Source organism: Sphaeramia orbicularis, chromosome 6 (genome assembly GCF_902148855.1).
Source record: "Sphaeramia orbicularis chromosome 6, fSphaOr1.1, whole genome shotgun sequence".
Classification (NCBI taxonomy): domain Eukaryota; kingdom Metazoa; phylum Chordata; class Actinopteri; order Kurtiformes; family Apogonidae; genus Sphaeramia; species Sphaeramia orbicularis.
Genome location: NC_043962.1, coordinates 39,607,802 through 39,624,442, shown reverse-complemented (window position 1 = coordinate 39,624,442; position 16,641 = coordinate 39,607,802). Strand labels below are relative to the sequence as shown.

The 16,641-nt window shown below is 38.2% G+C and overlaps 1 protein-coding gene across 5 annotated transcripts; it reads left to right on the top strand.

Annotated features, from left to right (window-relative positions):
- The first annotated feature begins 135 nt into the window (after positions 1-135).
- lsm14aa (LSM14A mRNA processing body assembly factor a) lies at positions 136-13,975 on the top strand. Of its 5 annotated transcripts, none has more exons than XM_030137147.1 (10): positions 136-433; positions 1,870-2,033; positions 3,918-4,077; positions 6,697-6,906; positions 7,258-7,338; positions 8,459-8,641; positions 8,732-8,906; positions 9,033-9,071; positions 9,496-9,742; positions 10,058-13,975. In XM_030137147.1, exons 1-10 carry the CDS (start codon positions 313-315, stop codon positions 10,079-10,081), a joined length of 1,404 nt encoding a protein of 467 aa, XP_029993007.1. In that variant the 5' UTR covers positions 136-312; the 3' UTR covers positions 10,082-13,975. The 5 variants fall into 5 exon arrangements, with proteins under 5 accessions (XP_029993007.1, XP_029993005.1, XP_029993004.1 ...); XM_030137145.1 differs by having other exon boundaries at positions 6,697-7,035; positions 10,061-13,975; XM_030137144.1 differs by having other exon boundaries at positions 6,697-7,035.
- The last annotated feature ends 2,666 nt before the right edge of the window (positions 13,976-16,641 follow it).

Below are 16,641 nucleotides of genomic sequence, written 5' to 3'. Positions count from 1 at the left end.
TTCTCTCATTTCGTTTAAATGACTTGAAAATTGTTGAACGACTCTTTTTTGTGGTTGCTCTTCTATCCTGTCTGGATCTAGTTTCCACAGCAAATCGTAAACGCGCGATATTATGATTTCCCGTTAGCCCCCGCGTTCACAACCGTTCGATGGAGATTGAGGTAGCAGCCATGTTGTAGCGGCGAGAAGAGCGAGTTGGTGGAAAAGCACAAACCGAAGAAATTTAGAGTAAAATCCGTACGGATAACCGCGCGGTTCGGAAGGACCGTCCAGTTTGCACCCGGTTAGGACTCAAGACATCTAGAAGACACAATGAGCGGTGGGACGCCCTACCTCGGCAGCAAAATCAGCCTCATTTCGAAGGCCGAGATCCGCTACGAAGGAATCCTTTACACTATTGACACGGAGAACTCGACTGTCGCACTTGCTAAAGGTAACGCAGCTAATAGGCTAATGCTGCTTCAACACTAGCAAGAGCTAGTTGTTATCATGCGTGTGCGAGTTTTAAGGCATTGTTAATACTCCAAAATCGCAATGACTCTGAAGTGTCTCGCTGCACAGACGGCAAAGCCTCGAAAGCGTGCATTTTAATCAGGAACAGCAACATTGAATAAGTGGCTAGTCGTAGCTTATAGCATTAGCCAAAATGCTCTAAATCGTAGCGTTGTATTATGAAGCTTGTAAGCTAGGATGCTAAATATTTGTCAAGAAAGCTACTGGTCAAGTTCCTACAATTAAACGAGTACGTAGAGTGTTTATGAAGTACACCATTCTAAAATGGGATTTTGGTAACTTCATCATTTACTTTCGTGGAATAATGTAAACGACTTTGCAACATGAGTCAGCTTTCTAACTTGCAGCTCGTATTAGCTGGTTAGCTACCCGTATGTAATTGCAAGTACTAACAGTAGCAGCCCCTGCTGAAACTGCATGTTTAAGGATGAGTTAATATAATGATAACTGTCCGTAACTTGAAGTTTGTAGGTAGTAAGATTTGTTTACCGGGTTGACTTGTGGTCTGGCAGATTTAACGTCTGACGTCATTGTGTGCGCTCTCATAGCACCTGGTTTACTAACAAAAGCCTCTGACGTTAAACTTTAATTAAAAATGTGACTTGCTAGTCTCATCCGTTTTAAGATGCAGAGCAGACTGAGTCGGTTTAGTCGAGGTTAACTGTCAAGTACTCAACACTACCCGTTGAGAATAGCCAATGTTAAGTAACGTAAATACAGGCCATCTCACTTGTATTCAGAACTTTATCAGTTCTAATCATGGATTGTGTCGAAAAATAATAATTGTTAAAACTTCTTTGTAATTAATGTGAAATTGTAAATTTCTACACCAGTGTAAATATAAATATATGTCTGATCTGATTAGCTTAATAAAAGTTTGAATGAAAATTCATACGGTAAAATTAAGTGGGGGAAGTTCTGAAGTATGAATAAGTTTCTATTACTTTGCATAAATTGTTACAATTTTTCTGTCAACTCAAACACAAGATAAAACTTGAAGTGCACTATAGATGCTGTATTTATGTAATTGTCTCAAAATCTTTAGAAAAACATTGACAATAAATTTGTAACTCATTAATAGTGCTCATTAAATATAACTGTACAAATAAAAAAATGTCATGTGTAATTTCATCAATATTAATATTTGAGAACATGTCACATTTGTCGGTGTGGAAATGTAGGAACTGGATGAGCAGATTGTATGTTGGTTTTGTATCCTAGAGTTTTGGGTCCCCAAATACTTGTTCCATTAAATAAGTTTCACAATTAATACATTGTGGTCTATGACACCAAACCTGTTTCATATAGTGTAATAGGGCCTATGATACTGATTTTAAATTGTGCTCTTCTTTTCAGTACGTTCCTTTGGCACTGAGGACCGCCCCACTGATAGGCCCATTCCACCTCGAGATGACACCTTCGAATACATCATTTTCCGAGGCAGTGATATCAAGGACCTGACTGTGTGTGAGCCGCCCAAACCAACATGTTCTCTGCCTCAGGACCCTGCCATTGTCCAGGTGCATACTCATACAATTACATGGACACCAATATCTTTAGCATTAATTTAAGCTTATGAGTTTTGCAACTGGGTGCTTCTATGAACCTGGGTTCATTTTGGTACCTGGCACTTTTGCTGTGTTTCCACTACGTGAAACCGGCTGGGCTCGACTCGAATCGGGTACCAGGTCCTATTCCTGGAGACCGTTTCCATTACAGGATACTACTGACTTTAGAGTACCTGGACGTCATAGCGATGCGGCACGTTACTTCCGTGTCGTCTGCTCAGAGAGTTGCTGACAAACTCGCTCGTTGCCTGTTGTCTCATCAAACTCATGCTGAATTTTTACATCTGAACCTCCTCGACAAACCATGGTGTAGTTTTGCAGGCTCTCATCATGTCGATTAACCTACTGCTATATTTACTGTTAATTTCCGCATCTGTTTTTTATAAAACGACGGGTCACAGAGACGACTCTCTGACCAATCAGTGGTCTGCAGTGTTTACACGTCACGTTTTAGTATCTGGTCCCCAGTCCTGGAACCTTGGCAAAGGTTATGCCAAAAAACTAGTACCAGATTCCAGGTCCTTTTTCCATAATGGAAACGCAAAAAGGCAAGTCGAGTCGAGCCGGTACCACGTAGTGGAAATGCGGCATTTGACATCTTTTTAGACCCAATAATAAAAGTGAAATTTAGGCATATATCCCCCCAGGATGTACCTAATGATGACCTCAGATAAATGGAAAAAAAAAATACTCTTGCTCTCAGCCATCCCAAAATAAATTAATTTTTAATAAAATTCAATTAAATTAAATTTTGGGGCCAAAAATAGGACCAAAATTGGGTCAGGAAAAGTTACCTAGGTGTCAGTGCATTTGATCTTGAGAGCATGGCTTGAAATGGTCTTATATACCGCTATAAATAAAGACACTGTGTTAAATTTGATGATCCAAGTGGTTTTTCTAATGCAGACATGCAGGTTTTTCGTGAATTGGCAGTCTCATTCCAGGTTTTGTATGTAACCCATTGTGTCCACTGGCATTACATACAGAGCCTGCCCATTTAAACACATATAAATTGCGAGTGATTTTGCAACAGTGGCCATTTTTGTGAAACACTCCACTTTGCATAATTAGTCTGATTCCCAAAATGTACCTGTGAGAGAATAAAAAGATATTCAGAAAAATAGTAGCGTGTAATTTTCGTGTCCTTTTTACTGTTACATGTGGATTTTTGTATAGAAGTAAAATAAAAATGTGTTTTATCTGAAAATTTTTTTTGTTTTATCTCAGTAAATATTTATTTTTAAAATAGACCCAAAGTGCTTCCAAACTTGCTTCATAACATTAGTCTACATCTTGTTTGAATTTTTAGCCCTTCTGTCCTGTTTTTAGGTAACAGTTTCATAGAAGCACCCAACTTTACATTTAAAATTTTACATTTTAAATTTTGTACATTAGCACTGTTTTGTAAATCCTAATTTGGTGCTTAGTATTTGGTATGTAGCTGGTATAAAACAGAGATGAAGCTGTTGAAGCTTGAGATGGAGTTGATAGCTCCATCTCTTAGCTGTTTTTTGCTACCTAGGTGGAAACTTAGCATATTAATTATTCAGTTACCTTATGTTTTTAGAAAAGCACCTTTTAAAACTCAGTGTAAGCCAAGTAAAAATAAAAGGTAGCTGTACACGCAAAAGGTCTCAAAGTCTAATTGATGTTTTTAAAAGTCTTAAATTTAATTTGTTTAAACTGGCAAAAAGCCTATAAATTGAGGTTTATATTTAATCTTGATTTTTAAGTTGTCTATAAATGTTGACATAACATAATTTAAAGGTAATACAATGATTTTATCATGATCAGTGTGGCATACTATATAATAACCCTCCTTGCTCTCTTCCTCAGTCATCCATGGGCTCCAGTTCCTCCTCTGCATCTGCAGCTGCCCCGACCCCATTCCAGTCTGCTGGTTCATATGGCCTCTTCAACCGGGCTCCAGTTCCTGCCTACAACCAGTTCAGCACCGCCCCTTTGGTTTCCCCTCAGTTTGGGCCTGTTGGTGTCGGTAAGCACAGATGTGTTATGAAAGCAAGATGTTACATGTTTGGTCTGGCTATAAAGCAGTCTTAGTTGGGCATGATATCCAAGGGTTCAGGGCCTGTCCATGGCTCTTGTACCATGTAATGCATGCCACAAAAACTGAGGGGGTACTGAGAAAAGGTATCAAGCTGAAATTATAAAGCAGAGGCCTCCAGTGTCCTCCACTACATGTAGTTAACCCTTTCATGCACGAATTATGAGAACCTTAGTCAAGATTTTTTTCTTCAGTGTTTAGCCATGAAAACACAATGCGATTGAGTTTTTTTTTTTTTCTGTGGAGTTACAAAAATATCCATGCATTTAATTTTTGAAGTAAAGAAACATGTGTTTAAAACCCAATATCAGAGAGTGATATGAAAACAATGAAATAAAAACATTTTTAATGCTGCTAATCTGATGTCTTCTCACATTTTAACATATTATAATGCTAGTAATTATTCACTTCATGGAGATAATATGCAAAAAAAAAACCTTCTTGTCTAACAAATAACAATTGATTTACACTCAAACATGTTAGTGCAGATCAGGTTTATCAAGAACAGCAAAGTTACAGTAATGATCTGAATTACAGTGTATGGGATGGTGCATAAGCGTCCACTGTGTTGGCTGATATGGAACTAAAACAACAAAACCCATTAATATACAAGAGAACAGCTGGACAAGAACTATCCACTGGAGTGGACAGTGCATGAAAGGGTTAAATCAGTGAGGTGCCGGCGTGGTTATCAACAGGGCTGTGCCAATCAGTCTTGATTTAATTAGACATCTTGTGACACATGAGAATATTCCAAAACTAGGTACAGGGTGGTGCACTTAACATGTTTATATTTATTTATGAAATGAAATATTTGGCTGAAAACAAAAAAGATGGATCTACCCTTTCTCACTATTTAATCTTTAAATAACAGTGTAAACTGTCCTGACTGAGACAGACGCATATAAGAATGAATCTTTAAATCAGTCAAAAGGGAAAAATGATTGAGCTATTCTATAAGCATTGTTATGGTTGGGTTCAGCACCTGGCAATTAAGCCAATGACTCATGTCTGAAATGGAACATGTCAATGAGAAGACCATGCACCAATCTGCTGAATAGGTTAGTTGTGGTTATCTTGGTGTGACATTTTCATTGTTCAGGTGGTGATGTAAATTGGCAGAGCTCTGGATCTCACATACAGTCTACCTTATTTTACATCAGTGTCCACATCAGAGTGTCCATTGGTACACAGGGCTACACAGTGCATTTGAAGGAACCAGAGAGTGTTGTTGCCTTCAATACTCTATTCCTGCTATTCCTCCCCATACAGGACGATCAGTGCCCTCCTTTGTGAGTGACACGAGCGCAGCCGCTACCCAGACTCAGAACAGTGCAATTGGTTCTGCTCTCCCCTCTGACTCGCGGTCTCTGGGTACCCTTGTAACCGAAGGTAAAATCCTGTAGAAGGCAGGTTGACCAGGAATCACTGATTTGTGTGTATTCACCACACTGAGTGGTACTAAATTTCTGTCTCAATCACATGCACAAGGGCGACGTCTTTGGACAAATAACAAACTTCACTTAAAAGAAAAATCAACACTGCAAAAAGTTCCTTTGACTAACAGTTTTATTTATTTATTCATATAAATTTTTACTTTTGTTTCTGTATCTTTATGGGGTCATTTATATTTTCAGTTTTGAGTCTGATTCTGTTGATCAAATTACTGTACTGATTTCTATTAAAACAATTACAAGCTAAATGTATGTAAATTAATATTGGGAAAAAAATAGGGTGGTTTTCTTAATTTGCCATTTGTTTATTACCTTTTATATAACAGATGAATGTAAACTCATCTGACTTGTGTAAGTGTTGCCATATCTGGAGCAGTCCGGGGAACTGCAACATATGGAGCATGGCGTGTTCCTTTTTAGATCATGTGTAAATGTTTCATGCTGTGCTGATGAACTGCATAAGATGTGTGTGGTGTGATGTTATGTTTGTGTAGTAGGTCCTGGCAATAAGTGTAAATTCAATGGACATGGACATCTCAATGCAATTTACTCTGTAGTGTGACTGAAGTACGCAAGAGAAGAATAGAAAAAGTCATGTGTTTTATCAAATCGACTGTTCTGAGAATCATTTGCAACTATGAAGTGGTTCCTGATTCTCAACTGTAGTTGAAATTTCTGAGACTGCACCTTTCCTATGTATTTAATAATTTGTGATAGACAGTGATTTGTAGACATGTCTGAGATTAATCTTAAGAAATTCATCTGGTGTCAAATGTTGCTCATTAATAAATATAACATTTCCTTCTGCATGCTTATCACAATAACCTGCATGTTTTGTGCAATCATCTCTGAGACCTAAGACTGTAAAATTAGAAACTCTTTTTGAAGAACTTTGTCTATGTTAAGGTTCATCAGTTATGTTGTGAAGTTTTTGTATCAGTGATGAATCTTGACTGATTATTGTTTTGTTTTCCTTTCATACAGCATGCCTGATATGTCTGATGCTGTGTTGGTCCGATTAATGCTGACTAATGATTGTTCTGGTTTGGAGTTGTTGTAAACCATTGAACCCGCCTCTGTCCTTTTCTTCTCCCAGGCCGCAGCAGCCCTAGCCTGGACCCTTTGCGGAAGAGCCCCACTCTGGAGCAGGTGATGCAAACGGCCCCGTCTGCCCCGACCGCCGCCACCACGGCTCCAGCTCCCGGCCTGGGACGCAGGAGTCCTGCCCACGGTCGCACAGCCCCTTCAGGTGCCGGTCAAGGAAGCCAGAAGACGCAGCACCAGGATGGAGTGGACGCCAGGAGGGGTGAGACTGTCAGAGGGGGCCGCAGCAGCCAGGGCTGGCCTGCACCTCGAACCATCTCCGCCTCTCACATCAGTGCTGTAGATAGGGCTACCACTGCAGGGTTTACCCACTCTATCTTTAGCCACTCAGGTGAGACCTCGGGCCAGAATACAGCACAGTCCTTTGTAGTAATTGTGCTGTCATACAGTAAAGAATCATTTCCACACTGTGATTTGTTAACATTTTGTTCCAGAGGTCCCACATTTGAAACCGTTGTGCCTATGTCTGAAGGTAGGAGACTAGTGTCACTGCTGATACAGGACAGGGCTGCTCTCTCATAACTGTTGTATTGAAAAGACTCTGCAATTCCAGGCACAGATGTCCCGAAAGTCCCCAAACCAGAGTCTGAACAGGCGCGAGGTGAAGGCAGGGATGCCAGTAAACGTTCCACAGGTTAAACCCCCACCCCATCCGCCCCCTGCTCTGTGACCCATCCTCAGCAGCCTAGAGCCATGCCCATTCAGACTCTGCATGCCTTTCCGACTTTCCTTTTGGACAGTGGAGCCCATTCACTCATCGTCTACAACTACTATATCCTATTCATCCCTCTTTGACATGTTTTTTTTTTTTTTGTGTGTGTGCAGATTGACATGCTGTTCATGTCAATGGACTCAAGGCGATATGAGATGTTTCTTTGTTTTCAGACAGTGTTTTCATTCGCAGTGAATATCAGCTAATGCTGCCTGTGGTGTGGTGCTGCTGTTGATTAGTACTGTATGGTTTCCTGCATTTACTCCATATTTGACATGTGACACAGATATGTAGTTAACATCTGAGGCCAAGCTGTAATTTCATGGCACTTGGCTCTTTGCTAACTTGTTTATAAGGTTAGTTTGGATTTTTTTAAAGTATGGTTGTATGAGGCACTAATGTAGATGGTGGTCAGGTTGGAGATGACAGAAATACCTGCACAGAAGTTACCCACCCCAAAAATACCTCCCTTGCAATATGTATTGCAGCCTTACCTTACTAGATAGTCATTTTATGGGAGAAACTAACAGCAGACTTCTTTGACTAACACAGCTACTTTATCTTTCAGAATTTGGGAGTAGCTTGTCTCCTGCTGCCTCTTTCTATTACCTTTTTGTGTATTTTATATCTGAACTAACATATTAAAAAACTAAATTACACAGTAACACAAAAACTGATCAGGGCAGCAATAGAGCAGCAACTCTTGTTCTGCAAGATAAAGTTCCTGTCTTTTTTAAAGAAGCATAGGGACTCAAAAGTTAACTTCTTCAGTTTCCTGTGTCCTTCTCCAAACCAATGGTACAACTGCTTCTACTACGTGAAACTGTCTACTTCAGATACCTCGTATAACACCACTTTAAAAAAACGAAATAACCCTTAAACAGACTAAGAAGTCTTCTATCATAGTGGATGTGTGCATTGTTTACTACCTCATGTGTGGCCTGCCCTTAATTTTATTCACTTGTGTTTTTGTTGTTCACTCCAGTCTAAAACCTGTTTTTACACAGTCAACTAAAAATCTGTTGTTTATTCTGTGCTTTAGCAGCTGCTGGTGCTCCGGCAAACCGACGTGGGCGAGGAGGCGGCCACCGTGGCAGAGGGCGATTCAACGTACGCCGAGATGGCCCCATGAAGTTTGAGAAAGACTTTGACTTTGAGAGCGCCAATGCCCAGTTCAACAAGGAGGAGATCGACAGAGAGTTTCAGAGCAAGCTGAAGCTAAAGGGTGTGTATGATAATGATGTACCTCCTGGTGTGAGTATGAGCTTCTCTCTTAACACTGAAGTGTGACTCGGACCCTCTGTTTACCACTTAGACGAGAAGACTGAGAAGCCCGATAAAGCAGTGAATGGAGAGGACAAGGGCGACTCTGGTGTTGAAACTCAGAACAGCGAGGGCAACGCGGATGAGGAGTGTGACCCTCTTGGTCCAAACTGCTACTATGACAAGTCCAAGTCTTTCTTTGACAACATCTCTTGTGACGATACCAGGTGATATATGATTCAGTGTCATTCAGTCACTGTGTGCCAAATCTTTTTACCTTATGCTGCATGCACTGAAAATTATTGTTATTTCTTTTAAGCAGCTGCATTAATTCTTTTTTTCTTTTTCACCAGGAAAGCAAATGAGAAATCTGGAGCTTCAGGTTTTCCAAGGTAAATTTTTCAGAAAATGATGATGGCACAAATCACACAGAATCTGATCCTATTTCTGATTTGAACCACTTCATACATGTGGTCCTTATTAAGATGTAAGATCAGACGTAGACAATATTGGTCGAAACGTTCATATCTAAATTCATACAAATTTTGCATCACTCATTGACATGTGTCATATAGTGTGTCCTGTAGAGATACGCTGAGCATTGAATCCAAATTGAACACTACGACGTGCAGAGTGAAAGTAGCCAGCCAGCATTTCTGTAACACCAAGAGGATGTGATATACATTAACTTTGGTGCATATGTGCAGTAACTTTGTTCATGCACTTGGTGATAAATGGCAAAAAGATGGTTTTCACTGGTGGGTGAGTGTATCTGTAAACACCACACTGTCTCATCATCGGTCTTATCCTCTGCAGGGAGCGGAGGCAGACCTGGGCAGAGGAGAGGCGGATGAACGCTGAAACATTTGGCATCCCTCTGCGCCAGAGCCGAGGCCGCGGAGGGTACCGTGGCCGTGGTGGTATGGGCTTCCGTGGAGGTCGGGGTCGTCCAGCAAGCCGAGGGTCCTTTGGCCCACCACAGGGGGGCAGTGGAGGTGGCTTTCGGGGTGGATATAGAGGAAATCAGGCTGGACGGGAGTTTGCTGACCTATCTGCATACAGGGTAAAAAAACTTATTATGGGCTAATTATATGTTTAAAATGCTTGAATTTCAGGCCAAAATGCCTGCATTCTGCACATTTCAGCTGGTGTTTGAAAGGAAGTGTATCAGTACCAAACAGATGCTGAAGGAAATGAGCTTACATTTTATAGACAAAAATTTTATCCAATTTAAACTATTGACCTTTGTCCTAAAGCTGTCAAATGAGATGGTATTTGGATGATATCTGAGTTGACTTGAGTTTATTTCTGCACATAAATACACCCACGTATTAATGAGTGTTTGTTGTTGTTTTTTTGTTTGTTTGTTTGTTTTCAGAAGGACAACAAAGTGGCTGCATAGTCCCAATGGGAGGAAGGTTCTACAGAAAGGTGCAACTTTGTCACGCTTAAACGGGAAAACAAGAGTTTTGGTTGCAACTTTTTGAATTAAAAGAATGAAGATTATGTACTAGTTGTATATTTGTCACCAGCACTGGGGTAGACTGCTTGAATGCAACTTATTTTCCATATCTTTCAAGGGTGGAAACAACAACGCAGAAAAATATACAAAATGTTGAGATCTCTACAAAATTATTTCCCAGTGGCTGAAATAATTTTGTATACATTTCAAGACGGACGGTAGTAATGTTTTGTTGGATGAATTCTCTCCCTGCCCCTTTCCTAATCTTGTATTTGATAATATTTTGTTAAGTCTATTTGAGTTATTTGGCTGTGATGCTCACTGACATAGCTTTATTTGGGGGGTGGGTGTTTCCTGTAACTTCAGCACCAAAATAGCCCACAGGGTCTCAATCCCACCTTTCGAACATGTATTTTTCTACTACATAGACTCATCGTGTCTGTCTAGTCGGCCCGCTCACTATCGCATCTTATCCCACCTGTCTCGAGTGGCATTGCTTGTGATTTTTCGCACCTGAAATCTCTTCCGCATTAACTTTTTCAAAACTTCTGCAGCGTTTCTTTTGTCAGTCTGAATAGTTATGTTATACATGTGGTGGTAGCGTCAGTCAACTTGTATTCTTTACTAGTTTTATTCCCAATCCACAAACAAACTGGGAAAAAAGATGGAGCATAGGTCAAATATCAAGGTTCTGTTTTCTTTTTCTGTGGTTTACTTCATGGGCCCTTTGGTCTTAGTGTGAGTTTTGAGGTGCTACAGTTAGACCTGCAGTGTAAAATACACAGATTAGGACTAAAATCTATTTTAGGTGTTTTATGGTGGGTTGGATAGGACAGATGAAGGTGACTGCACTTTTCCATGAAGCTATATTCGATATGTTCATGTTCTTACAGTATGTTCATTTTGTTGTCGGGCTGCTTCATGATACACACTAATTTATAGTTCTTGAAATTTAACTTAACTCCTCCAACTTTAAGCTTTTTCACTTCACACCACAAGAAACAACACAAGCCATATTATCACCTGGGCTCATTTTGTCTGCCACTTTTTTTTTTTTTAAGGAAAAAACCTCCACCTGATGCCACTAACTTTGTCCCATGTCACTGCATGGTGGTCGATAGTCCACTGAAGATACAAAAGTGATGTCAAGTATAAAAAGAAAATAAACGACTAGTAAAACAGCCTAGCTTTCTGGGTGTAGCAACATAGTTTTCTAGCAATATTAATACTTACTTTGAGGTTACGAAGGATAGAGTCTGATGAATTATGACTGAATAATCTGATGCCATCTTGGCCTGGCATGATTTAAGTACTTAAACTCGGTGTTTTGATTTGACAGAAAATTGTAAACAGTTGCACTTTTCAACGTTAATGAGAAATGCTGTTTTAGTTGTTAATCTGTCCTGAGATTGTACTCTGTTGTAATTCCTTGATAACTGACTCCCCACAGGCTTTAGGCCAAGAACACTTAAACATAGAGATTGAAAATAATGCTCTCCACAGACCTGGTATCAAAAAGTTGAAGTAGTTTAAGGTATATTGTACATTACAAAAGCAGGCTAACATGACTATTATTAGATTTCCAACAAAATATTTTAGCTCTTATCCAAGCACTTACTCAGCAGTTAAGAGTTTAAGGGAGAGCTTAAGTTACTTGATATTTTCTTGGTCCAGGTCTGGTTCTGTAAAGTTGCTTTTCTAGAACTATGTCTGCTTCACGGCTCTGACTCCAGAATGAAAAAAAACCCTACAATTTTGTGCAAAGATGTCAGCCTGACATGCAAAGCTACCTTTAAAGTACTTAATTATGCTCAGGAAATGTAGAGATTTGTTTTTTTTTTTTTTTTTTTTGATTCGCCTTAATGCTAGAGAATAAAAGCTAACATCACATCAGAGTTTAGAGATATGTAATGGGAAACGAGAGATTTGAGATTGTTGTGTAGAATTGCACACTGCTGTTGTTGAACTTGTGCACATGACTTTTTAAAATCTTGATAAATGGATATGTTTTCTCACTGTTTAAGTAGCTCTTCTGTGCATTAAGGCTTAATGTGTTTTACCCATGTGAGCTTTGTTGGGAGCCTTGAGAAAACTTGAGTTGGATACAACAAAACAGAGTGCTGAACTACAACACAACAGGTCAGAGTTTCTGGACTTAAACAATATGTTGAAGTAGTTTTGGTTGTGTGATCATTCCTCCTCTTCATGCTGGCTATGAAGCTTTTTTTTGTACCAGGAGGTGGCGCTGTAAGAATTGCCCTGTACATTAAAAGTCCTAGTAGATGGAGTCAAGCCTGTTGGGTGTTTTTCGAAGTCTGACTTTTTCATACGACTCTTCCCATTTGTGTTTCCATGGAAAGTTTTTTGCCAAGTGGCAAGTCCTGGAAGCAAATGCAGTTTTCTGCAGGGACAAAACACTGCCAAAAAAAACTCCATTGGCAAAATAAGTTTTGCTAATTAAGACTGTTGACACAGTATTTTTTCTTCAGGGAACAACTTTTCTACAGATTTGTCATCAATGGAAGGCCAGTATGGAGAGGACCGTAAACCATAACTCATTCAACACAGGCACATTTTCTAGTGAGCTGATGAAATCAAACTGACATGTCTCAGGACAGCAGATACAGGATGTGTTGTCAGACATGGTGTGTTGTCTGCATCTGCTGATGTTGTGGTTCTGCAGTTGGACTCAGTCTTGACAGCATTTCTGAGATGCATAGGTGTCATTACATAGCTGAAAGCTTTTTACTTTCCTTGATGTGTCCAAACTAATTTGGAACCTTATTCAGGCATCCAATCCAGGACAGAACTGTATTTTTTTTCCTCATTTTTTTGAAAATATTTGATGGTCATTGAGGGGAATTTATTGTTATGTCAGCAGTGGTTCTCAACTTTTCAGCCTTCACATGAAAAATGAAGCGTATACATTTTTGCAACCAGACTGTCTTTCAACATATGAAGCATTACAAAAGGTACTGTCAGGGTTGGATGATTAATCAGAGGTCCCAAACACTTGAGCTCCAGTTCATATTTAACATTGGGCAGTCAGTTCTGGTAACTTTTTTTCCATGTGTTCAGCCACCTTTATGTACAGGCAACACACATTCAAAACTGTCATGATCCAGGCCTTAAAACAAAATTCACTGTTTTTTTAAACTGTCTTGTACATGGGCTCAGAGTTAAAATTTAGTTAAAGACCTTTTTTAAATTTCAGTTTAGGGCTGCATTTCCAGTGGAAGTTTAATACACCCATAATGGAATCAATGGGTTAATCCAACCCTGGCCACCTGAAGTTCTATTTCCTTTTCAGGTTACTTTATTGGTAGAATAAATTCAAGAATGATGATTCTCTACATTTTGAGAATGTTAAAATCATGTTCATTTTTTGTGAGGCTAAGCAGTTAAAGAACCACTCAGTTCTAAAGTGTCTGAATTGTTGCAGAAAGGCACTGGCCAAATTTGGGCTTATTTTCCTAGATTTTTAAAGGAAGCCCTTTAGCTCTTGATATTAAGTTCTGACCAGTGTTGTATCCAAATTTGATCAACACTACATGATGCTCATATTTGTCATCGCCACATAATCATGAGGTGGAGCATATAAAGAAAACCCACCAATATTGTTGATGATGCAATAACTGAAGTAGCTGGTCTGAGCATCAGGAGGTGGAAAGCAGGCGGGCTGAGGGCGAGTTTGCTTTTCGCTTCTGGCTTCCTTTAACACTCTGGAGTCATGGCCACGTATTGTCTTTGAACCCAGCATGGTGTCCTCCTCTGCGGGCCTCAGTGGACTGGGGTTTTTATTAAGAGCAAATAATAAACAGTTGTTCATTACTTTGTACTGGCCTCTGTCTCATCTGTATTGTCTCAGCCTCCAGTTAGTGATTATATAAAGTGTAGGTGTAAAAAGAAAGTTCAGGTATCCACAGCATATCCTGGTTGAATACAGCTCATTATAATGAATGTGAGCATTAAGTTATACACTGATCTGTTTTCAGTTTTTGACTCTTTAATTGAGTTTTCATCATTATATTAGGTGCTATGAGCTGTTTTTTTTTTTGTTTGTTTTTTTATGATCCTAGGCAAAAATATCTGAAACCAGTGGTTCAGTAACAGTATGTTGTAAAGTTTAAAATTGTGATATTTTCAATGTGTGAAATCTTTTTTTTTAACTTGTAATTAAAACTGGCAGAGAAATGTGAAGGAGTAATGAGCATAATAATCTCTGAATTGTAGTGGAAAGGACCTAGTTTCATTCAAATTATATTTTTATGTTTGGTAGACTGAAGGTTAAAGTGTTTCTTTAAGATAAATTTCAAGGTCACCTTTTATAAGCTAAATGAAGTCATGAAAACCCTCTTGGATCAACTGAAAAATGCATTGTCATAAATGAAAGCCTGTTTCTGAGCTCAGGAAAAGTTGACGAGGTGCATAGCTCAGGACAGAAAATGACAAAGTTGTGGGTTAAACTATCAGCATAATGCAACGTAGTTCAAATGAGGTTAAACTTGAACATATGCAGGAACAACATGACATAATGCAGCAGTACATATACAATATAAACAATATTAAAACTGACAGCTTCCATTTTACTTCAAAATTACAAACATTTTGCTAATAGCACTGAAATTCACCTAAATAAGTTAATTCAGATTTTTTTTCCCTTTCATCACATACTAATCTAGTTTATTAGTAGTGCATGATACTGAGATTTCTTGAAGTCTTTAATTTTGGTTTTTGGTTTCAGTTACATGTTATACTAGTGCATAAGTAGCACATGTAAGTGCTGAAAATGGACTACCTTTAATTTTATCAGTTTTTTTTTACAGTGATTTATTAACTGTAGGAAAGGGTTGGCTAAAATAAAGAAATACATCAGATATGATTTACCAAACTATTCTGTTTTTCATTATAGGTCAAGTAAAAAGCCATTTTATTTTTCTTTTACCTATACTTCCATTACATTTAGTTTATGTTACAATGTTTAGTAAAAAAAATTGTCTTCATGCCTTTAAACCACAGATGTCAAACATGCGGCCTGGGGGCCAAATCCGGCCCGCCAAAGGGTCCAATCTGGCCCCTGGGATGAATTTGCGAAATGCAAAAATTACACTGAAGATAATAACAATCAAGTGTGTTAAAATCATTTCAGATCATTTCAGTCTAAAGTGGATCAGAACCAGTAAAATACTATCATAATAACCTATAAATAATAAAAACTGTAAATTTGTCTTTTTGTGTTAGTGTAAAAAAAGTAAAATTACACAAAAATATTGACATTTTCAGACTAGTCTTGAACAAAAACATGTGAATAACCTGAAATGTCTTAAGAGAAGTATGTGGAATTCTAATAATATTCTCCCTGTTATTTAATGTTTTGTGCATTTGTAGATCCACTGTGATCTCTAAGTTGTGATTCACATGTATAAATGACAAACTGAGGAGTAACATTGTTAACATTGCACTTATTTTACTAAGGAATTTTCAGGTTGTTCATATTTGTTCATGCAATGTTCAAGTACAATTCATAGATGTAAACATTTTCATTACGGAATTTACTTTTTTCACTCAAAAGTTCTTATCCTATTATTTATATTATTTTAATGGTCCAACCCACTTCATATCATATTAGGCTGAATGTGGCTCCTGAACTAAAATGAGTTTGACACCCGTTCTTTAAACCTTTACGTTATTTATCATTATTATTATTATGATTGATTGATTGATTGATTGATGTATTTATTTCGAATATGAATGTCAAACAGAAGAAAATAAATAAACAAAACACTTAAACATAAGACATATAATACATATTTGAAAAGGAGTGAGAAGAAGTACAACTTATAAACTCCCACCCCTTCTCTGTATATGATTAATAACAATAATAACCTTCCTAGTCTAAGCATATCTATATACTATGCCATAATATGACCAATACTTACTATTAAATAATTAGGTTTCTGGCTTTATATTATTATGAACAAATATAATATGATTTACATAAACACAATACAATAACACATATATGTAAATACATATTCATACACAGATCTATACACACACACATACACACCTATACATACATATACACACACCTACCCCATACATCTTCATAACACCCAGTGATCCCCAACACCTCCCTCATCCCTGTACCTCTGAAAAATTGCATCTTTGTACGTCCACTTAAATAGTTTCATGCTTGGACATTGCTTTAACTCTATATTAAATCTGTTCTGTGATTATTATGATTATATTATGATTATTATTATTTTATGTTGTGATAAAAAAAATCTTCACTTAAGTTTGTCTTTACTTCAGCAGGGGTCGAATGCAGACATTTCCCCTGTATTTTTAGTGTGATATGACGAGCAAGGTGGTTTTTTTTTTCAATTTTTTTACCAACTTTATTGAAAACATTTAAGTGTACAGTACAAAAATTTGAACAAGCAACAAGATGTCAAAAGGGAAAAAGCATTTGAACATATAAGTTTAAGAAAATATTG